The 25041-nt window shown below is 45.0% G+C and overlaps 1 protein-coding gene and 1 pseudogene across 1 annotated transcript in view; one reads left to right on the top strand and one right to left on the bottom strand.

Annotated features, from left to right (window-relative positions):
• Nucleotides 1–7817: 7817 nt before the first annotated feature.
• Nucleotides 7818–25041, top strand: part of LOC142578012 (uncharacterized) — a 51722-nt gene continuing 34498 nt past the window's right edge. The window contains exons 1-3 of the mRNA XM_075687440.1: nt 7818–7975; nt 16080–16135; nt 20383–20480. Coding sequence (XP_075543555.1) covers nt 16093–16135; nt 20383–20480 — 141 coding nt within the window. The 5' untranslated portion in view covers nt 7818–7975; nt 16080–16092. The remainder of the gene's footprint in view (nt 7976–16079; nt 16136–20382; nt 20481–25041) is intronic.
• LOC142580621 (U2 spliceosomal RNA) lies at nt 14595–14767 on the bottom strand (annotated as a pseudogene).

Below are 25041 nucleotides of genomic sequence, written 5' to 3'. Positions count from 1 at the left end.
AAATTTATTGGCACTTCCCCAGAACGCATATCGCGAAAATACACATTACAATTGCTAAGATGAAGCCAATATTCCTGACCTAAGGATCTTGCACATTTCCGTTCCCAAAAGCAGAGAAATATGTCGGCTACGCCTAGACGCGATTGCTAAAGCTTTGAGATGAGCGAAAGGGAAAGAAAGCAGAGAGGAAGAAAATAAAACCGGACATGGAGGAACGCGGTTTTTTGGAGTGCGTCGCAGTTATTGGAGGCCATAAAAAAAACTAAGTAAATAGAAGATGGAACCAGCGAAATGGCGATTTCTCATTTTATACGAGAAAAACTGTTTTCATAATTTTTAGTGCGTCAGGGAGGTGCGACATTCTCGAAGACTCTTTGAGAGCACACAGAAGCGTGGAAGGTCATGGAAAAAGGAAAAGGTCAGGAGGGACTATGCCAGCAGGCAGCTGGCCTTGGCAAACGAACCTGGCATGACGTCACAGGCGAAGTGGAAATAACCAAAAAGAAGCATATGCATCGTGGCATGTGAATGCACGAGCATAATTTCCCTTAAAGTTGCAAGAAACCCGATCGCCAAGTTTCGGCAACCATATACATTTACGATGTATACTGAATAATACTCTATTGACGGACACATTTCGCTTAGCATCGCGCACACTATAGATCTTAATGGTGCAAACAACGGGGGTAACTGCTTCTAGATAGATTCCGAAGTTTATGTTGCAGCTGTTCTTGGCTTGCATCTTGGGTGACGCATTAGGGCGTCGGATGGGGCACAAGGGACGGCCCAACAGAAGTGTTGTATCGTTCACAGCAACAGAAACCTCCGACAAGGCATAAGAATTGGAGAAACACTAATGTTCGATGTATATTTGCAGCTCTACCAATTAGCCTGAAATATCCAAATTCCACCCCTTTGCTCTGGTAGAGCATGAACCATCACATAGCACTACAATTATTATTGGTGCCAGTTCTTCTTTCTCGCCATTAGAAAAAGAGAATCTCATCAAAATGTTCGGAGGCAAGTTGTCGCTCAGCAGTGATTTCATGTCGTTCCTTGATATTTAAAGCACACCAGTAAAAGGCTCAGGCCACCTTGCGTTGACAAAATTTACAACAGTGGTGCGGCTGAGAAGGTATTCATTGCGTTGATGGGATTGCCTTCCTTCGCTTAGATGCAGTGCGGAATACGGGCAACGAGAGACCTTTAGTGCTTCCAATGGGCCGCTATCACAAATTCAGTTGTGCCTAGTTTGATCAACCTTGTAATGGACAACAACATTTCATTTCATTTTCATTTTACTACCTTAAAGACCCCTATCAAGGGGTCTTTAACCATAAACGTGAAAATTTCCTTTGATCTACCGCTAGAGTTTCTTCGAGTGTCATTTTTTTTCGACAGGTTTGGTATAGCAAAATTATTTCTTCCCGTGATCAACGTAATACCATCCGTGCATACATTGGAGGTTAAGCAAGACAACCGCGCGGTGGTGAACGATGTACTCAGTCTTTCGCAGACCGTGAACGTAATGCAAGGAATCAACAGAACTGAGCGCGCATATTTTTTATTCCCTCACTGGAAAGACGGCAGCTGCCCCTTTTGGTCTGACGTAAATGAGCCCAGGAAAATGTTAGTGGTCGACTACCTTCCCCTGCCAATTTTGGAAGATTTGCTAAATGCCATTGAATAACACCATTGACTTCTCCCACATATTTTAAGGTCCGTAAACTATGAAATACGTTTTTATGAACTAGAGGGGGGAAGCGGTGCAGATTTATTAAATTATTAGTGCTTCTACAGCTTCAGGTAAGCATAATGATGTTTACTTGTACCCCAGCGATTTTTCGCAAAATTACCAGACGTATGGTTCGGCAGTCAGACTCGATAGATGTTCTACATCAATGACGTCGTCGTTGTAAACACCAAGTTAGATATAAAGGTTCTAAGGAAGGTAGAAAAGATTAGGCGGACATACAAAAAATGCTTGAGTGATAAACATCCCAGGGAACTTGAATAGTTCATGCACGATAGAAAAATAATACTCGCCGCCAGGATTCTAAGGTGATGCCAAAAAACATGATCAGCAGATAAAGCCGTTCTATAGCGCAGCGCCCGCTTGAGTTGGCATTTCTTCTCGTCGTTTTTATTTACTTTACCTGAGCACTAAGAACCGATACACTGCAATGGACATAGTCTGTCGAAAAAAAAAATATGTTTGCGAGCGAACCAACCTAACAGATTGCTCTCAATTATCTCTTATATGCTTCCTTACACGTTTACATACTGCTGCTAAAGTATAGGTTAGTAAAAAAAAATAAATGTGAGGTTTGAAAAAGAAGGCCAACTAAACACTAATATTGCCGTTATTCGCAACTGCCACTTGTAGACCCTTGGTGACAGCGCCTTCTATGGAAACATTTTATCGATGTAGTACTGGTGCGTTACCTTCATGGCGAATTCGGGGTCGTCGTACTGTTTTCGGGATGACTGTGTTCTGAATACTTGATGATTTCACTATGCAGAATCACTTCAACACTATTATTTTTATATAAGGAACCAAGCATTGCGATTTCGCGTTCGTGACACTGAATGAACACTGATAACAACTAGCTGTCTGGGCTTTGAGCGTACGGTATTCAGTCGACGATGTCTGCTCTACATGCTGTACACAGGCTACAACAGTCATGACCCTATTGGTGACGCTGCACGAAAGAGAACGCGAATGGGCTGGGTTTCTTTTCGCACACTCCGCATGATGTTATAAAGCTCATCACCAAAGCAATTTTTGTAGGAAAGCATGTCACACAAATGCTAGCGCGAATGCCAAGGCGAGGAAATAGAGCCACCCGTCTCTTGCTTGGAAGAAAATCGCTCATATAATTGATGCAGTGTGAGACACGTTTTGCACGCTGAAAGAGCCATCTCTTCTCTCCCACTACCCTCACTACCTCTAGCTTAAGCTAAAATTTCCATCGAGCAAGTTGAAAATGTTTTTGCTCGTGGCTTTGTAGCAGTCATGAGGCAGGTTGCGTTAATTCGAAAGCGCAGTGCTGCATGCATCCCTGCGTGAATCACTAAGAAGCAGATCGGCTTTCCGTTGCTGTTCTTATGAGGCAAGCAGAGAATCACTTCGAGAACAAAACAAGTTCGTCGCTGACCGGCTCCAATACTATGACAGCTGAGAAGAGTTTATCGCAGTTTAATGGAAGTTCGAGAATTCAAAACTCAGCGTTGTACTTGTAAAAGCGGCTTGTCTTTATACATCTGCCAAAAACCCGGCCCATGAAGCGCAAAAATTGGCAGGGCTCCAAAGAAAGTATCCACGCAGCTTACCGTGCTCATGGCATGGCCAGCAGCAGCAATAAAGGTTGTGTTCGCTGTAATTTAACTACATTTTCTAAAATGTTGCCCGCAAATTAATCGCCGAATTGAAACACTCCCTGAAAATTGCTTACAAGATGTCGCTGTATATCTACACTTAAAAGGATCCGATAGAGTCGGGTACATTCGGCGTCATTGAAACGAGATCTGATCGTCGGGTTCAACTAAACATTGCAGCGTTGGAACTAATGTGCCTTAGTGTGAATCGACTTCTCTATATGGAGGGTACGGGTAGTGTTTAGTGGAATGATTCCAAACGCTTGGCGAAATGCATATAAACGCACATCGGGTCACTCTTTGTTTTCCGCCTTGATGGCAAGTGCTGCTCCTATCGAAATCTTGCAAAGAAATTTATTGGCACTTCCCCAGAACGCATATCGCGAAAATACGCATTACAATTGTTAAGATGAAGCCAATATTCCTGACCTAAGGATCTTGCACATTTCCGTTCCCAAAAGCAGAGAGATATGTCGGCTACGCCTAGACGTGATTGCTAAAGCTTTGAGATGAGCGAAAGGGAAAGAAAGCAAAGAGGAATAAAATAAAACCGGATATGGAGGAACGCGGTTTTTTGGAGTGCGCCGCAGCTATTGGAGGTCATAAAAAAAAACTAAGTAAATAGAACATGGAACCAGCGAAATGGCGATTTCTCATTTTATACGAGAAAAACTGTTTTCATAATTTTTAGTGCGTCAGGGAGGTGCGACATTCTCGAAGACTCTTTGAGAGCACACAGAAGCGTGGAAGGTCATGGAAAAAGGAAAAGGTCAGCAGGGACTATGCCAGCAGGCAGCTGGCCTTGGCAAACGAACCTGGCATGACGTCACAGGCGAAGTGGAAATAACCAAAAAGAAGCATATGCATCATGGCATGTGGATGCACGAGCATAATTTCCCTTAAAGTTGCAAGAAACCCGATCGCCAAGTTTCGGCAACCATATAAATTTACGATGTATACTGAATAATACTCTATTGACGGACACATTTCGCTTAGCATCGGGCACACTATAAATCTTAATGGTGCAAACAGCGGGGGTAACTGCTTCTAGATAGATTCCGAAGTTTATATTGCAGCGGTTCTTGCCTTGCATCTTGGGTGACGCATTTTGGCGTCGGATGGGGTACAAGGGACGGCCCAACAGAAGTCTTGTATCGTCCACAGCAACCGAAACCTCCGACAAGGCATACGAATTGGAGAAACACTAATGTACGATGTATATTTGCAACTCTCTCAATTAGCCTGAAATATCCAAGTTCCACCCCTTTGCTCTGGTAGAGCATGAACCATCACATAGCACTACAATTAATATTGGTGCCAGTTATTCTTTCTCGCCATTAGAAAAAGAGAATCTCATCAAAATGTTTGGAGGCAAGTTGTCGCTCAGCAGTGATTTCATGTCGTTCCTTGATATTTAAAGCACACCAGTAAAAGGCTCAGGCCACCTTGCGTTGACAAAATTTACAACAGTGGTCCGGCTCAGAAGGTATTCATTGCGTTGATGGGATTGCCTTCCTTCGCTTAGATGCAGTGCGGAATACGGGCAACGAGAGACCTTTAGTGCTTCCAATGGGCCGCTATCGCAAATTCAGTTGTGCCTAGTTTGATCAACTTTGTAATGGACAACAACAACCACAAACGTGAAAAGTTCCTTTGATCTAGCGCGAGAGTTTCTTCGAGTGTGATTTTTTTCGACAGGTTTGTTATAGCAAAATTATTTCTTCCCACGATCAACGTAATATCATCCGTGCATAAGTTGGAGGTTAAACAAGACAACTGCGCGGTGGTGAACGATGAACTCAGTCTTTCGCAGACCGTGAACGTAATGCAAGGAATCAACAGAACTCAGCGCACACATTTTTATTCCCTCACTGGAAAGACGGCAGCTGCCCGTATTCGTCTGACGTAAATGAGCCCAGGAAAATGTTAGGGGTCGACTACCTTCCCCTGCCAATTTCGGAAGATTTGCTAAATGCCATTGAATGACACCATTGACTTCTCCCACTTATTTTAAGGTCCGTAAACTATGAAATACGTTTTTATGAAGTAGAGGGGGGAAGCGGTGCAGACTTATTAATTTATTAGTGCTTCTACAGCTTCAGACAAGCATAATGATGTTTACTTGTACCCCAGCGATTTTTCGCAAAATTAGCAGACGTATGTTTCGGCAGTCAGACTCGATAGATGTTCTACATCGATGACGTCGTCGTTGTAAACACCAAGTTAGATATAAAGATTATAAGGAAGGAAGAAAAGATTAGGCGGATATACAAAAAATGCTAGAGTGATAAATATCCCAGAGAACTTGAATAGCTCATGCACGATAGAAAAATAATACTCGCCGCCAGGATTCTAAGGTGATGCCAAAAAAAAACATAATCTGCAGATAAAGCCGTTCTATAGCGCAGCGCCCGCTTGAGTTGGCATTTCTTCTCGTCGTTTTTATTTACTTTACCTGAGCACTAAGAACCGATACACTGCAATGGACATAGTCTGTCGAAAAAAAATATGTTTGCGAGCGAACCAACCTAACAGATTGCTCTCATTTATCTCTTATATGCTTTGTTACACGTTTACATACTGCTGCTATAGTACAGGTTAGTAAAAAAAATAAATGTGAGGTTTGAATAAAAAAAGGCCGACCAAACACAAATATTGCCGTTATTCGCAACTGCCACTTGTAGACCCGTGGTGACAGCGCCTTCTATGGAAACATTTTGGCGATGTAGTACTGGTGCGTTACCTTCATGGCGAATTCGGGGTCGTCGTACTGTTTTCGGGATGACTGCGTTCTGAATACTTGATGATTTCACTATGGAGAATCACTTGAACACTATTATTTTTATATAAGGAACTAAGCATTGCGATTTCGCGTTCGCGACACTGAATGAAAACTGATAACAACTAGCTGTCTGGGCTTTGAGCGTACGGTATTCAGTCGACGATGTCTGCTCTACATGCTGTACACGGGCCACAAGAGTCGTGACCCTATTGATGACGTTGCACGAAAGAGAACGCGAATGGGCTGGATTTCTTTTCGCACACGCCGCATGATGTTATAAAGCTCTTCACCAAAGCAATTCTTGTAGGAAAGCATGTCACAGAAATCCTAGCGCAAATGCCAAGGCGAGGAAATAGAGCCACCCGTCTCTTGCTTGGAAGAAAATCGCTCATATAATTGATGCAGTGTGAGACACGTTTTGCACGCTGAAAGAGCCATCCCTTCTCTCCCACTACCCTCACTACCTCTAGCTTAAGCTCACATTTCCATCGGGCAAGTTGAAAATGTTTCGCTCGTGGCTTTGTAGCAGTCATGAGGCAGGTTGCGTTAATTCGAAAGCGCAGTGCTGCATGCATCCCTGCGTGAATCACTAAGAAGCAGATCGGCTTTCCGTTGCTGTTCTTATGAGGCAAGTTGAGAATCACTTCGAGAACAAAACAAGTTCGTCGCTGACCGGCTCCGATACTATGACAGCTGAGAAGAGTTTATCGCAGTTTAATGGAAGTTCGAGAATTCAAAACTCAGCGTTGTACTTGTAAAAGCGGTTTGTCTTTCTACATGTGCCCAAAACCCTGCCCATGAAGCGCAAGAATTGGCAGGGCTTCAACGAAAGTATTCACGCAGCTTACCGTGCTCATGGCATGGCCAGGAGCAGCAATAAAGGTTGTGTTCGCTGTAATTAAACTACATTTTCTAAAATGTTGCCCGCAAATTAATCGCCGAATTGAAACACTCCCTGAAAATCGCTTACATGATCTCGCTGTATATCTACACTTAAAAGGATCCGATAGAGTCGGGTACATTCGGCCTCATTGAAACGAGATCTGATTGTCGGGTTCAACTAAACACTGCAGCGTTGGGACTAATGTGCCTTAGTGTGAATCTACTTCTCTATATGGAGGATAAGGGTAGGAATAGTGGAATGATTCCAGCCGCTTGGCGAAATGCATATAAACGCATGTCGGGTCACTTTTGTCATCCGCCTTGATGGCACTTGCAGCTGCTATCGAAATCTTGAAAACAAATTTATTCACACTTCGCCATTACGTATTTCCCGAAAAATACGCATTATGATTGTTAAGAAGAACCAATATTGCTAACCAAAGGATCTTGCACATTTTGTTCCCGAAAGCCCAGAAACATGCCGGCTACGCATAGACGTGTTTGGTAAAGCTTTGAAATGAGCGCAAGTGGAAGAGACAGAGAGGAAGAAAATAAAACCGGACAAGAAAAAATGCAGTTCATCTGAATGGTTTGGCGTTTGTGCATCGGAGCTATTTAAGGTCATAAGAAATGCTAGGTAAAAAGATCACGGAACCAGGGAAATGGCGATCGTTCATATTTTATATGTGAAAAAAGTTTTCATAATCTTTAGTGCGTCATGGAGGCGCGATATTCTCGAAGGCTCTTATTGCACATAGGAACCTGGAAGGTCGTCGAAAAAGGAAAAGGTCAGGAGCGAGCATGGGAGAAGGCGGTTGGCCTCGGCAAACCGACCAAGTGGAGATATCCGAGAAGAAGCATCTGCGTTGTGGCTTGTAGGGGCATTAGCATAATTTTCCTTAAGGTTGGCAGAAAAGCGGTCCCCCAGTATCGGTAAGCATATATAGTTACGATGTACACTGAATAGTTCTCTATCGGCGTAGTTCTCTATCTTCTTGTTCTCTATAGTTTCTCTATAGTTCTCAATCAGGATCACGCACAGTTTATAAATCTTATTGACGCAAGCAACGACAGTAACTGCTTCTAGATAGTTGGTTAAGTATATCTTGCAGCAGTTCTTGCCTTGAATCTTGAGTGACGCATCTGTGCGTCGGACGGGGTACAAGGGGCGGTCCAGAAGAAGTCTTGCATCGTCAAAAACAACACAAACATCCTACGAGGCGTGAAAAATAGGACAAACACGAAGGTTCAATGCTCATTTGCAACTCTCCTATTGAGCCTCAATTATTCGTCTTTCACCGCAATTCACACCAACTGTAAGCTACGGGTTACGTATGTCTTTTTCAAGACGCTGGTATTATTGCTCAAATAGAGCATATCGCTCATATATTTAATTCTCACGCACTTGACCTGTCGTGTTAATTTGTGACAGTGTTCCCACATCTTCACTAAATTTTATCCCGGCGGCTTTCAAATTTATTTTTGGGCAACGGCTTAAAAGAACGCTCGGGATCTTTTGAACGGCTAGATTCTCACTTGATTTGAACTCTGCTACATGTTTTTCATAAACAATTTCTTACTTTCAAAAGCCATAAACGAGGCGCCTGCTCTAGTGGAGCGAGGTTATCGGAGAAGCGTGATGAAAGCCTCAAACGACACCTAAACATAATAATAGGTGGCTCCAGTAAATATTTATAAACCTTTGAACAAGGACACAAGTGCCAAAGTTTTGCTGCACCATACAAGTAAGTTGTCTGTGCTGCAAGAAACAACAATCTTGTTGTAAAGGCGAGTTCTGACGGAACATTGATATACAGCTGCTGATAATGGCCGTATGACACTTCGAAATGCTTGTTCCTGATTGTCTTTGCAAAACGCACGTTTCATGTGCAGGAATTTAAGTTTTCGCACTGATTTCTCATAGCAGTTCTGGCATGGTGATGTTTGTAATTACGTCACAGCCGCGGGCTCAACTTAGCGCTGATTCAGTTTTCAGCCATCGGAAGAGCGTGAAAACGCGATTTATCACAAAAACCGCATATACGGTCTGTATTCTTACCGAAGGGTGAAAGAATAGAGAGAAAGAAGATCGCGAGACGCTGGCTGCTGCGTGTGTTTGGTGGTCAGCCATCTTAGCTACTCTGACTCATCTTGTATATATAATGTAAATACAGTCTTTCTATACTCCCACCATCCCCGTAACATATGCAGGGTGCTGTGCACCACAACTCGACAGGAGTTCGCAGTATACGTCACAGCACCGTCCGCACCATTTTTGACAGTGAGCACGCGGGATCAACGTCGTTGCCGCCTCAAACGTCACTGTCGCCAGCTGCATCACTGTCACATTCGGTTGTGGTTGTGCAACCTAAGGATCCTGGAATGTTCTACGGGATCTATGGCACCGACGTTGAAGAATGGGTAACTATTTACGAACGCGTGAGTGGAATCAACAGATGGGACCCTACGTTTATGCTATATAACCTGTAGTTCTACTCAAGAGGCACGGCAAAGGTGTAGTACGAAAACCACGAAGAGGAGCTAACCTGCTGGGACCAATGCAAAGATAAGTTGACAGACTTGTTGGTCAAACCAACCAGCCGTAATATTGCCGCAATGCAGGAACTGGCCTTCCATGCCCAATCCCCCACGGAGTCCTATCTATGTCTCGTACATCCAGGATGCACTGGCACTTTGTCGTAAAGCTGATCACGACATGATAGAAGCTAAAAAGGTCATGCACGTGGTTAAAAGCATTGCTGACGACGCCTTTAATCTGCTCATGTGCAAAAGCTGCTCTACAGTTGATGCTATCATTCAAGTGAGCCGACAGTTCGAGTAGGCCAAAAGCCACGCGTCTTGAAACCATTCGCCAGACCTCCCAATACTGCCGCAACGTCGACGCGTGAAGATCAGCCTCCACAGCAGCATGCGTCACCATCAAAGGACCTGGTGCGAATCGTTTTACCCGAACAGGACGCCATGGCGCTCGCAGCTTTCTGTTCGCTTAGTCCTGATGCCACTCCTTTTTCAGTTCCCTTCGTACAAGCCATAGTTCACCAGGAACTTGAAAACATTGGCCTACATTCTGTCTGTGCTGTCGCTAACCGCAGAGCCAACGAACGCCCTTCTACTATTTTCGATCCACCCTGACGCTTCTCTCCGCATTATCGCTACCCGACTGAATGCACAACTGCGGACGACTAGCCGACATGTTTCACCTGCCGCGCCCTGGTCATGTTGCCCGATACTGTCGCGATTCGTGGCCCTCCACAGCACGCACGCTGACCAACTTTAGACATTTTAATCGAAATGCCCGCAATATTTTGCCCACCGACGAGTCTAACGCAGCTGACAACTCTGCCAGGAACACGTGCTACGGTCACTCACTATCGCCGCGCGGAATCCAGTCTCATTCACCGGAAACACGTCGCCCATCTTGCCATTCGCCGCAGCCACGTCGTCTTTCGTCCCCTGTGGCTTTTGGCAGCACCCTTTCAGAAAACTAACAAATGCAGCCCTCGGAGGTCGTGCTGCATTGTATAATACTGTAGCAAATCCTGTGTCTGTGCCCACAAAGAGAAGTGTAATTGGCGTTAAAATAGACGGCGTACCTGCCCAAGCACTCGACGACACTGGAGCCCACGTTTCTGTGATAAGTAATAGCCTACGTAGCCGTTTAAAGATCTTCACCCCAGCAACTGGCCGATTGCTTCGTGTGGCCGAAATCGGCGTGCTGGTTGTTCTTGGAATGTGTAATGCGCGTTTAAGTATAGCCGGCCGCCCTACTCCTGTTCCCTCTGCTCTGATCGACAACTGCCCTCACGACGTTATCCTTGGATTGGTCTTTTCATCCTACCATTCCGCTCTAATGGATGGCAAAATCGGCGTTCTTCAGTTGAAACTGCCTCAAATTGCCGATGCTCCGAACACCGCCCTACCGCACTTGTGCTCGTTTCAAGATGTGCGTTAGTCACCTGAGGCAGTCACTTGCATCGCTTTGACCGCACAGCCCCAGATACCTGACGGTGAATATGTGCTTCGCCTCATCATCGACGTGTTTTTTAACCGGAACATTACTCTCCCGCATACGCTCGTGACGATTACTAATAACGGCGTCATTGTTCCGCTTCTGAATTTCAGCCTCTGCTCTCAAGTGCTTCCAGCTGGCATGTTCTTGGACAGCGTTTCTAATACTTCCGAATTTGACATTGAAAGAATGCCGAGAGCGGTTTCTTATCTTCAATTGGAGCTCACAGCCCTGGTTCACTAACGGATGACTTCGCGAAGATGATTGCACCTGACCTCGCCTCGGCATCGCGTTGAATTCTTCTCATCGTTGGATTTAGGCTTGGGCTACAGGCAGGTCCCGATGTTACCACTTGATTGCCTCAACACCACATTCATAACTCTAAACGGTTTATACAAATTTAACGTGATGCCATTTGGACTATGCAATGTGTCTCCAACGTTTGAACAGATGATGGCAATATCTTGTACGGTCTAAAACGGAGCACGCGTTTATGCTACCTCGACAACATCTTGGTGTACGCCCCCCATTTCAAAAGAAATCTTATCCGCTTCAGGCAAGTGTTAGTGCCCTTTACCAATGCATCCCTGCGACTGAACGTGAAAAAGTCTCAGTTCGCCGCGCGCAGTTTGATGATTCTAGGTCAAATGGTATACCAAGACGGAATCTCTTCAAACCCACAAAAACTTTGGGCTGTGGCGAAGTTTTCAAAACCTTAGACACTCAAAGAACTCCGCGCCTTCATCTACCTCTTTTCTTACTCCCGAGGTGTTGCTCGCAACTTTGCCTCGAATATATCACCTCTGGTGCGACTCTTATATAACCTCTGGTGCAACTCTTATGTGGTACCAACGACCTATACCCCTGGTCTCCTGCATGCTGCACCATGTTCGTGACCTTACGCCGTCTTCTCACGGCTCCGCCTCTACTGCGACACTACGACCCCACCGCCCGAACTAAAATGCCTACCGAAGCCAGCAGTAATGACATTGGCGCTGTCCATGCGCGGTGCAAACCTCGATGTCGTTGCTTGCGCCATTCATGCATTGCCCAAAGTGAAAGGCAATTATAGCGTCAAGGAAAAAGAATCTCTGGCTATCGTTTCAGGACTCGGAAAGTTTCACTGTTATTTATGCGACCGGCCATTCAACTTGATAACTGACCATCACACCCTTTGTAGGTTATCCTCTTTAAAAAAACCACCTAGACACCTTGCCCGCTGGGCTCTTTGCATTAAAGACTACGACATACACGTACTCTACCGCTCCGGCCGCAGGCAGACTGACGCCGACGCTCTTTCACGCTCTCCGCTGCCAGCCGACACTGCCTCCCTTCCCACCTTTGAGGCTGTGTATTCGGTCTACATCGATACCTTCGCATCAGAACAGCGCAAGGATCCCTGGGCGGCCTCTCTTTCGCATCCCCTTTCTGGCTTGCCTGCATCTCCCATCTTCCATTCCCTGCATGGTCAAGCTGCTCATTTCGCCGTCCGGGACCTTTTGTTTCGCCGCAACTACTAGTGCGATGATCACAAGTAGCCACTTTTTATCCCGAGAATTTTGCGTTCCGATATGTGCGCGTCTTTACACACCGATACGCGATAGGCACATGCAGGCGTCCTCAAGACATATGAGCGCCTGCGCCATCTTTACTGCTGGCGAGGATTGTTTAGCTATGTTAAAAAAATTATTGCGCTCGTGCCCGCAATGTCAACGCCGCACGTTCGCGCCTCATCTGGCCCACGGTCCATGACAGCCGTTTCCGTGCCCTGCTCCTGACTTCCGCCCTGTGGAAAATGGCTGGTATGGACCGCTAGCGCTAGCACCTGCTGGCAAAGGATGGATTACTGTAACAGTTGGTTACCTTACATGGTATGCCGCAACCGCCGCTCTACCTGCAGCCACTTCCGGTGAAGTTGCATCCTTTGCGCTCCATCTTATCATTCATTGTGGTGGCCCACCTCGGGAATGGCTGAGCGATACAGGTCGTGCTTTTTGACTCAGGTAGCTGAAACACTGCTAGCTCAATGCCGCGTTGTTCACCGAGCCAGCACGCCGTACCTTCCTCAAAATAATGGCCTTACGGCGCTTTTCATCCGAACCATTAATGGCATGATAGCCATGTACGTTTCATGCGATCACACAAGTTGGGACATCATTCTGCAGTTTGTCACGCACGCATATAATATGGCTACGCGAAGTACTACAACATTTGCCGTGTAATTTCTCCTATACGCCCCCGATTCTCCTCATGCCATCGATACGGTTTTAACTTATCAATCAGACGCGTGAGAATGTGCTCCCGTTTCAGTCGTTTCCAGAGAGGGCGAGACATTCCGTCAGTTGGCCGGAAATTTCACCTCTGACGATCAACAATGACCAAAATTCAATCGTGATGGCGACACTACCAACCCGAGCTTCGCCCCTGGCCCACTTATCATGCTGTCCGTGCCTTGCACCACGCCTTCTCTCGAAGTATGACAGACCATAACGTATCATCGAATGCACCTTTTCCAGTTAGCTATTTCATCGAGCCTCTTACAAAGACATCTGACAGGCGCCGCCGTAGTCGGGATGTTCTTCAGGTTCACCGCCTGAAACAATAATATGACCCGCTCGTATCCACGTTGTAAGTCACCAGGATGGCTCCGCTTTAACACCTGGGGCAATTCTAAGGAAGAAGAGTACACGGACAAGGCGAGCCAGATCGTCTATTAGACGATTTCAGTGCAACCACAGAGCCAACCGGATTTCCAGCGCTTGGCACGAGAGAGAGAGCCACTCGGCCATCCAGCGGTTCCTGCTCTGCGCCATATGACTTCTCGGTTACGCTTGACACTACCAGCTGAATTATTAAATGCACCCCTTTACAAAATCTCTCTCTCTCTCTCTCTCTCTCTCTCTCTCTCTCTCTCTCTATATATATATATATATATATATATATATATATATATATATATATATATATATACATACCCTCCTTCTCTCTCTCTCTCTCTCTCTCTCTATATATATATATATATATATATATATATATATATATATATATATATATATATATATATTATATAAAGCTCATTATTACATTCCGCCTTGAAAAAACACAGATTTTGCATGTAGAGATGCTTAGCACAAGCTTACACCTTGAGACGTAAAACTGTTGCACCCGTGTAGAGCAATACTTAGATCATGAACGAACTCATTGACAAGGACGCTATGAGGTGGCAGTTCCTGGCTTGGTCCTCCTTTTTCCATTCAATTTGCAATATTTTCACTCGACGCAGACGCTACGTTTGCTGAGACTATCATCATTTGGCCCCAAAGATATGTCGCTACAAATAAGGAATAAACGAAATCAAAATAGATTTTCCTGTATTTACTGCAACCATACTAGAAAGTTCAGCAATTTCAACTAAACATGCTATCGTTATTGAAAGGCTGCTGTTGGTCGCGCTAGGAACCTTTTACAGTGACGCTGTTTACGGCTAGGCTTTCGTGCGTTTTTTTTTGTGTGCGTGTGCGAAAACGGTGAGCCAATCCCGAAGATAGTCGAATGGCAGGCCGATCTGCGATGCAGGTGAAGCGGGCTTGATGCCCTCCGCCAAACTTTGAAAATCTGTTTAATATATTGGGTCCAAATAAGAACCCCTGCAGATATTAAGCTGATAAGAACAGATACTACACTTTGGCGGGAATCGGCCACGTCTGCGTTCGCATGGCCCTCTCTTTGTCGGCTTTCGCAGCACTAGGGTATCTACGTTCCTTACTTTCCACTCTTCTGTGGGACGGTCCTGTGGAAGCGTCAGGGGAGTCTAGTTTCCTCCGGCCCCTCAGGGCGGTGATGCAATCGTCCACGCGAATGTATATAGAAGTAACCGAAAATGAGTTCCTAACATTATTAAAATTCTGTGCCACATCTGTGTCGTCTGCTAACCTGCTTCACTAATAATTTATCTGCGCAGTGTGGAATTTCGCTCATGATTTTTTTCCGCCCTCCGCAAGGTTGAGACGATGCACGTCATCCATAGGGTATATCTGAAAGTCGGAACAGTTCATCCAACCAATTTTCTACTGGTAGCACGTCTTAATAAAGCTCGGATTAATGATGAGACTGTGGTGTCCTCTGTACTCGAAGGCGCTAGAGGGAAAATGTAGTATTTTCAGGTCAATGTATTTGGCACTGGAAACGCCACTGCTACGAACGCGCCATGCTTCAAGGGATTAATCAAAACTATACAGATGATATGGGGTAGAGTGACTAAATATTCGCGTTTTGTCGACAAAGCAGGCAATCACAGTGTTGCAAAATTTTTATTAAATAATTTGTACCAGGTAACCAATTTTTTTTCTTAGCATATAGTATTCAGCAAAACCGGTACACTACAGGTTGTGCGAGCGTTTCTATACTCGCCTCACAATTTTCGTTGGCTGCGAAAGGAAAGCTACGGGGCTAAAGCCAGCAGAAGTGAGAGCACTTCTGAAAAAGAGTCCCGCATTTTAATCCCCGTCATATTAAGCAGTGGAAGACAAAATTTAAACACCTTATTAGCAACCGATAAATAACACAGCACAAAACACTGAACGTAAAGCTTTACTTACTTGGCGGCTTTTCCCATCCGCTTGTGGGGGAAACGCTAAACAGTTGCACGTGGAAGCTGTGTCGGTTCAGCGTCTGTTCGGAGCAACAACAAAAAAAAAATACTGGCAAACGCTGTCAGACTGCTTGGCGCGGTATCACTTGTGCAGCAGCCTCGCGCCCGTTGCTTTCCCTTCATAGCCACAGAATGTTGTCCGCGAATATACTTCTACACCTCTTGAGGTAAATGAGAACACCCACTACGTAAATCAAACGGATGAATTTAACACAGAAATGCTAGTCTTATGCAAATGCGACATGCAAAGATTGACTTAGCACATTCCGTTTGCTAACACCGTGATTGTGCACATTTGCAACGGCACTGCGCAACCACTATTATAGCTGTGTTATAAGGAAATATTATATTTTCAGACTATTGGCCATCATGATATTACCGGCACTTTTACTGGGCTCATCTTTCCTATTAGGTAAGTACGTAGGTTTGTGAATATGTTGCAGCTATTTCCACTAGCGAATAATCTACAATACATCGTGGTTGGAAATGTCCAATTCGTAGTGACATATACGAAATCTAGAATGATAAAAGCTGGCAAACAAATGAACCCAATTTGTCTTAGCCGACACACAAGGAAGTAATACAGAAATGAACCAGCTTCTCGCCTGAAATGCAGCAATAGTTAAGAATGGGGAAGTTAATACAGAAGGAAAACAGAAGTTGGCGGTGCTCAATGCGGGACCCAGAACCTCCACATGAAGTTCGTGGTCAAAAGAGAGACTCATTTGTAATAACAAAAATCGAACTGTATGTTGCAGTATTTAACCCTCAATTCACGGAACCTGCGCCTCACATGGCCATGGTGGTGATAGTACCTGCTACACATCAGCGATAAAAACGCTTGAGCCTGGAAATTCGGCCACTCGAAGCTACACCTGACGGAAGGTGACAGATCAACGCTGTCAAATAATACTAGATTAGCAGGATACATTGGCAAATTACCAGGCAGTAGTCGGCAATGCTGCTGCTGATAAGCATGCGGGGTGTTTCAGCGAACACTTTCAAAGATTGTTAAAGATTGCATATGGCAGATAGCACAATTGTAGTTCATTAGCTGGTCTCCTCGAAGGGGCGGATATTACGTGCAAAAGAATTGAAATGCATAATGGAATATTAAAAAATCACTAATTAACTTTCTAACTACTTTATGGCACACAATCACATCATATAAGGAGCCAAGAAGCAGTGACAACAAGGACAACATAGGGGAAATTACTTGTGCTTAATAAATGAAGTAATGAAACAATAAATTAATGAAAATCAAAGTGGATGAAATAACAACCTCCGCAGGTGGGGAACGATCGCAGAGCCTTCGCTATAGGCGTGCGATGGTATACCAATTGAGCTATCGCGGTGCCATTTCCCATCCACTTTCTTGGGTGTTTATGTTTCCTAGTAGAACCCTGGGAGTGTTAGCCAGCGCCATCACTCACAAACCTTGACGGTGGATGTCGAAGGTCCTTTCTGCTGCAGGCGAAGGAACATCAGCAGCGAAGGAACATTTCAGTTTCCAAGGGTAAGACTAGCGCGGTGGCGTCGTGGAAAGAGCGAGTGCAGACAAATCCCGTAAGAGGAAGAAATACATTTTGCTCTTAAAATAAATGCGCATAGTGCATTCTCCTTGGCCATCAATCGCAGTAAGCAAACGCTTGAACGTTAAATACAACCACCCCTTTCTTAGTAGCCGCTCTTGGCTACATGATCTCTTGACGGTTCTGTAGTAGTACGTGCAGCAGCAGGCACATTAGTCCGTTAATACACTGAAGCCACGTTCACACCGAAAGCGGAGCGCCTAAGCGGCCAAGCGGATTTTCAAAGCGGTGAGGCGGCGAGCGCCCGCGCCTGTTCAGACCAGCCGCGTTGTCTGGCTGTCCGTGCTGCCGGGAAGGCGGGGCATCTCGCAATATCTTTAGCAATTTCAGGGACGTGCCGCCATCTCGCGGTACTTTGGGTTTGTGCGCGCACTTTCGATATTTTTTTTTTCGTCGTGGGTTGGCGCGCTCCCGTCGGCTATCTACTTCTACAATTTGATGAGCTCAGACGAAGAAGACGAGATCGTTAGCATTTTACTCGCCACTTGTATAGTCGCTGTTCAAGATTTGTTACAGCGCTACACAAGACAAGGACAAAAGAGGTATGAAGCGACGCCACGGTGCCGTGTCGTCGTTTTATACTTTCTTTTGTCTTTGCCTTGTGTTGCGCTGCAACAAACCTTATTATAAATCGCAACCAACTGGCCCAACTTGCCGTTTTGATGCTTTTCAAGAACAGAAGCGAAAAGCCCAGAGAAAGGCATTCGTTTACATTCTTTCACCAGCGCTTCCGCCGTGTCGGGTTCTGATTGGCTGCGGCCAAAGCGGCCAGCTTGTCCGCGCAGAAAAAATTGGTCGGTGCGCGATCCGGCAAAGCGGCCGCGTATTTTCCGCAAAGCGCAATATCCATGGCCGCTTGGGCGGATCCGCTTGTCCGCTTGTCCGCTGCGCCTTCGGTGTGAACGTGCTTTGAACGATACACGAAACCACCGCGTTTCAAATTTACCAGTGCACACTTTGTTCTCACTTTCTGCAGCACGCGTCAACCAGTTCGATTTAAAATCCGGGAAAGCATGATATACGTTTTCGCGAATGAGGTGAAAAGATATGTCGTGAGGAATGTAGCAGCTAGTTTTTACAGCAACAGGCAAAATGACTGCGTTCATAAAACTAATGAGGCTGCTCTTCCTATTTTTTATCCTTGAAGTAAAGGCACCCCATATTAACATCCTACTGCGCGAACACTGTCAACTGTATGAGTCTGGGATGCTGGTAAAAATTGCGGCACAACCCGACTCACGATAAACGTCGACTTATTCTGCTAGCCCCGAACCAATGAAGCAACACATCAATCTACCGGCATCATTTTTAACGCGTGTATGCAGCCGTGCTCCTCTGTCGCACTTTCCGCCAGACACGCTGCGTCATCTAGCGACGCCACCGCAAGTTCCGCGCCTAGCGCATTTCTAGATACATATTTCGACAAGATTATCTCAAGATATATTATACGCATTCGATTCTCCCCAGCACGTCAGAAACTTTCAAGAGTGTTTTGTTGCCGCTGTAGAGGCGGCACATCCCTAGTGCCACTTTCCGATTAGCCAAATTCCCATACAGAAGTTTTGCTGCACGGTCACACTTATCCATTGACCCAAGTTGGTCCAGCGTCTGCTTTGAAACCCAGTTCAGCGAGCACAGCGGCCCGTTGTTCTACCCATCAGACCTTTAATTGTCCAGTGACTCAATTTGGCGGTAACACCAGTTAGGGATGCTCCTAAATAGGTACACAGAGAACGGAATGTGTTTAAAATGTCCAAAGGATAATAGTCGCATTTTAAGGCACTAACCAGTCACATTATTCACCGGATAGAAGAAGAAAAGCTTCTGGAACATGCCAACCACGGACATATCCTTCTACGCGTGTTGGCGAATTTCTACTTCGGCGATCGTAATAATTTCTCTGCAATTGACGAAACTAGGCTCAACGCATGCTCCAAATCTCAATGCTCTGTCAACTTGAACAAAAGTAGGCTGCGTTCCAGCATCATAATGATAGAAGCTGTATTCGGAACGTTCACTTTCAGGCAATATACAGTACTAATAACCGCAGAAAGTTCGGCTACTTCGTGTAGACAGAGTAGTAAATGAGTGTGCTAGATGGTGCGACATTTTAGCGCAGTCCTACGCAAAGTATTCTGGCACTTCCTTCGTTTCATGTTCACTTTCGTCGCCGCAGACAATAAAGATGCGTTGCAGGTATAAAAAGTTTATTGATGATTATAAGCAAGAAAAATTCTTAAGAGCAGGGAAAGGAGACACCTGCGACAGTGCCGCTATATAACACGCTGCACCAAGGTGTTTTGTCTGCACGCGCGGCGGACACGATAAACCCCCATTGCAGCTTTGAGAAATAATTTTGCTTACCTGCTTTGGGTTATTATGAATTTTGTGTAGGTATATTGTAGGCGCTTGAAAGTGGCTATTTGAGTTAAAGGTTTCAATAGTTTTGCTTCGATGAGACAGTGTTGGCGTAACGAAACGAAAAATACATTGTGCTAGCTGCTCGACTCAGTGGCCAAATAATATGTCATTGTGAAGGCAGAGTCCGGAATATTCATCGGCGCGTGCAGTCTGTATAAAGCGATGGACCTCCTTCAACATTACTCACAACAGGCAAGATGAGTTTCTGCGAAACAGTCTGAAGTATCTTTAGGTAATTATGAGGGTACGGAACATAAATTTGTCACTTGCTTTTGTCAATTCCACGTTTTTAAGAGTGACCGCGCAAACAAAGACCCACTTTGAAAGAAAATTGAAGATACTGATCACATCTGTTTCTAAAAAAAAACATAATTTAGGATTCCCACTAAACATTTTGATTTTTGAACGTTCACCACGTCAAATGAGCTTCCGTTTAGGCAGAGATGTCAGTATTCTGCATCTGATAAGTGAAACATTTACGTTTCACTACCGAAATGCGAATGGAGCAATTTGAAAGCTGTTCCGTTCAAATGATACAACTTTATAGTTTAACAAGGTTTAAATTATGTACTTAAAAAGTTGATTTATTCAAAGTTCGTAGCCAAGTACCCTTAACTTGTTTAATTCTGTGTGCCTTTAATTACAGCTTTCTGCACCCAGCAAGTTCAACAGCAATGGAGTATACCATTGCCAGAAGAAAGATGCAAATTGAACAATAAGATATATGTGAATGGTATTTATATAGTAAGTAACAGTAAACACAGTTCATGAAGCATGAATCAAAATGTTTTTGTACCCGAAATTGTGTCATAGATTGCGAAGGTTGATTGGGTGACAAAAAGTTTTATTTTATTCGCACAGTTGGGAACTCGGCTTGTTAGTGCGTTGTAGTTAGTCCCGCTAGACCTGTCAGCTGGATAGTTAGTCCTGTCGTCACTTTCATCTTGTCTCTTGTCTGTTTCCGGGTGGTTTTTATCCCTTCGACGTTGTTGTTCCGTTTACAGTGAGATTTATAATTGTACTCGACATTGCAACGGTAAAACCCAGAAACACTGAAAGAAGCCTCACCTACTGTTGGTCCTTGCTAGTCTGTGGGATTATTTATTCGAAGAGTCCGAAGTTGCTGCGGACATACCCACAAACAATCCCTATCGTCGTCTTCGAGACACGGTGGAACGATAAAGCTGCATTCCGTGAAGCTGCCTACTACCTTAAGAATACAGTAGTTAGAAAATGCAAAGAGCTGGTTATCATACGCGCACACTTTCAGTAATCAAATGTGTTACGTTGAATGCCGAGTAAACAACGTGAAAATGGTATGAACTGTAGCACACGTCCATGGAAATCAGCACCAGTGCGGCGGAGGGCTTGATATTGTCACAGTCGGTAATGTGGCAAGAAGAGGACGATGATGGTGGGCTTGGAGGCGACGAAGAAGAGTTAAGTTCTATCGCTGCTCTACGCTTGTTGGCTCAGCCATTAAAAGCCATCTGTTAATAGACGCACGCTTCTTCCTTCCCGTAATATCATTGGTGGAGGTGCGGGGTAGTGGATATACATCTTTCTTGGTGATCGTGTTTAGATGACGATAGTCAACGCAGAAACGCCAGCTGTTATCCTTCTTTTTCACGATGCTCTGAATTGCCTCCATGGTGCCACTTATTTTTCATCTTTAGACCTTTGCTCTGGATATTGGCTAATTGTCGTGGATAAAATTGACCGTGAAAAGATCGCATTTGTCATACCAGATGGCCTATATCAGTTCCGGGTAATGCCTTTTGGCTTGTGCAATACCCCGGCGACCTTCGAATGGATGATGGACATGCTCTTGCGTGGTTTGAGATGGTCCATCTGTTTGTGCTACTTGGATGACGTCATCGTATTCTCTTCAACTTTTGCGACTCACCTAGAAAGACTTTCATCTGTTCTTTCTGTTTTTCGCACCGCTGGCTTGCAGCTCAACTCGTCGAAGTGCCACTTCGGTCACCGCCAAATTACCATGCTCGGACACCTCGTCGATTCGTCAGGCATTCGCCCTGACCCCGCTTAAGTTCATGCTGTGCAGGATTTCCCCGAATCCTTCGCCAGGTGAAGCCTGTCACATATGAAGTGTCTCTGCTGAATGCCACGGTGCCTTCACCTCCCTCTGACATCATCTACATCAGCCGTCTCAAATCTCAGCTTTCTCAGACCGATGAGCCGCACCATTAAGGTGCTTTTTCCGACGGGGGTTATGTCACAGTCGGTAATGTGGCAATATGAAGACGATGATGGTGGGCTTGGAGATGACGAAGAAGAGTTAAGTTCTATCGCTGCTCAACGCTTGTTGGCTCAGCCATTAAAAGCCATCTGTTGATAGACGCACGCATCTTCCTTCCCGTAACAGTATTATAAAAACGAGACATCTAGAAGTGATCTTCGATGTCGAATACGCTATAGGTCGAAACATTACAGCAGAATTCTCGTGATGCGCTCAAGAATCAGCCTCTAAAGTTCTGAAATTATAAAAAATATTTGAGCGATGGCGCTAACACCTTTAAAAAGCGAATATTATGAGGACTAGAAAAGCACAGTGGCCAAGTGTGGCGGTGTTTTAGTAGTAGCAGCTCTGTTGGCCACGTCGCGGTCCCGGTTTTGAATTCTTATTTGCCCCTTTTCATTACAGTTGATTTTAATACAAACATAGCCATCGTCGTCACGGCGCCACGGTCATACAGGTTTCACGATACAGCCATCGTAACAGTGTGACCACACACTCGTCCTAATCCTACTGTCTTTAAGTCTATGTCACGCCATGGTTGTGATTGCGTTGTTGTCATACAGTCCTCGTCCTGCTTTTGTTTACATACCGTCATCGCAATTCCACCACGCTCATTACATCGTCGTTATAGTAACTTCGACATTCGACCATCATTGAGTCATCGCCATTCCACAGCCGTCGTTCTATCACTGCCACCATGCCATCGTCATCATTTCATCATTGTCGTCACTTCAGCAACGGCATCCAATCGTTGTCTTTATCACACATTCGTCTGTTGATCGCCCTCGTTCCTTGTTCGTCATGCTATCTAATCATACGGTCATGATTAAAAAAAATATTCCTCAGTTGTCATTCAATTACGTCGTCGTCAGACAGACGCTATTCTGTATCCGTTGTCATGCAGTAATCTTCATGCCACCGTGATTAGGCTATCATCGTCATTCCAGCTTCCATCAGTTGTCGACATACCATCGTTGTCTGGTCATCGTCGTCATTATCTCATTTTTCTTATGTGGCGGTCATCATCCTGTCGTCATTACGTCATGGTCTTAACTTAAGAAATCGACATCTCGTTGTTGTCCTGCCATTGTGGTTATAGCGGTTATCGTCCCATCATATCATTCCTTCTTTGTCATTCTATTGCCAGCGCGTTGGCTTCATACAGTCGTCGTCGTGCTGCTATGCTCATAGGTGACTTTGGCAAGCGAGTGCCATGCTGGAGTATGTGGAATAAAGCCGAAACAATGATTCTCGAAATTACCGCTACAGTTGATCAATAAACATTACTTCAGGAATATGGTCTGTCGCCACATCACCCGACTGGTATTCGCATTACCCTGGACAGTCGTCATGAGATGAGTCGAGCCGTAATTTCTTGTTTCAGATTCGCTGACGTGCAAAAACGTTTTTGCCACTTAGATTAAATAATGTGCAAATATGAGCATGAGCGAGATACGACCACTCCAATGCTATTCACAGCGTGTTTACAGAAGGTATTCAGAGACCTGGATTGGGACGAATTGGGGATAAAAGGTAATGGAGAATGCCTTTATAACTTGCGATTCGCTGATGATATTGCCTTTGCAATGCATACCAATTACAATGCATGCTCACTGACCTGGAGAGGCAAAGCAGAAGAGTGGGTCTAAAAATTAATCTGCAGAAATCTAAAGTAATGCTTAACAGTCTCGGGAGAGAACAGCAATTTACAATAGGCAGCGAGGCACTGGAAGTCGTAAGGGAATACATCTACTTAGGGCAGGTAGTGACAGCGGATCCGGATCATGAGACGGAAATAATCAGAAGAATAAGAATGGGCTGGGGTGCGTTTGGCAGGCATTCCCAAATCATGAACAGCAGGTTGCCATTATCCCTCAAGAGAAAAGTATATAATAGCTGTGTCTTACCAGTACTCACCTACGGGGCAGAAACGTAGAGGCTTACGAAAAGGGTTCTACTTAAATTGAGGACGACGCAACGAGCTACGGAAAGAAGAATGATGGGTCTAACGTTACGGGATAAGAAAAGAGCAGATTGGGGTGAAGGAACAAACGCGAGTTAATGAGTTCTTAGTTGAAATCAAGAAAAAGAAATGGGGGAGGGGCATGGGCAGGACATGTAATGAGGAGGGAAGATAACCGTTGGTCATTAAGGGTTACGGACTGGATTACAAGGGAAGGGAAGCGTAGCAGGGGGCGGCAGAAAGTTAGGTGGGCGCATGAGATTAAGAAGTTTGCAGGGACGACATGGCCACAATTAGTACATGACCGGGGTTGTTGGAGATGTACGGGAGAGGCCTTTGCCCTACAGTGGGTGTAACCAGGATGATGATGATGATGATGATGATGATGATGATGAGCATGCAGCGCCTCCTCTCTATAGCCCCGTCACTCATTGTATCGTCGCATCCCGCATATAAGTGTGTTATGGAGACTGTTTCTGCAATGTACGTATTCATCTGTTTTTGTATAAGCTCTATACGAATGTAAGAAAGGTGCAAGAAGTTTTAGTGAAACACAATGTCCCGACAATGCATTCTGTGTAGTTTTCCGGCAGAAGTGAGGACACACGGCTTCCTGTCCCCTTGCTTTATCATACGTAAGTAGGGAAAATGTTTTCGCCGCGTCAGGCACATTGCCACAGGCAAGAAGAAGAAAAACAACAGAAAAATACAGATTTTACCGCAGCTCTAACAAAACCGCAGACTTGTGATCGTTTCGGAGATTAAGAACTGACTGCTCATTGTTCATGCTTATGCCGCATGATTTTGTGGAATACTGCGTTTCCAAACACCAATTATTCCACGCTTTACCTACGTCAATTCTATAACACTTGATGTACAACGTGTTAAAAATACAAAGCCACTCCATGTTTCGTTAGAAATGCAAGCCTTCAGCAACGTTGGCACTGATTACCATTGAAATAATTTACTGCAGGCATATTCTCTGCCACGCTTCCGCAGCACCACATCTACGCCCCTCTTACTTCAATTCAACAAAACAGCATCCAAGTAGAAGTCTACGCACGGACACGGCCGAAAATTCC

This window comes from Dermacentor variabilis, chromosome 4 (assembly GCF_050947875.1).
Source record: "Dermacentor variabilis isolate Ectoservices chromosome 4, ASM5094787v1, whole genome shotgun sequence".
NCBI classification, from domain to species: domain Eukaryota; kingdom Metazoa; phylum Arthropoda; class Arachnida; order Ixodida; family Ixodidae; genus Dermacentor; species Dermacentor variabilis.
This window is presented reverse-complemented; position numbering and strand designations above follow the sequence as displayed.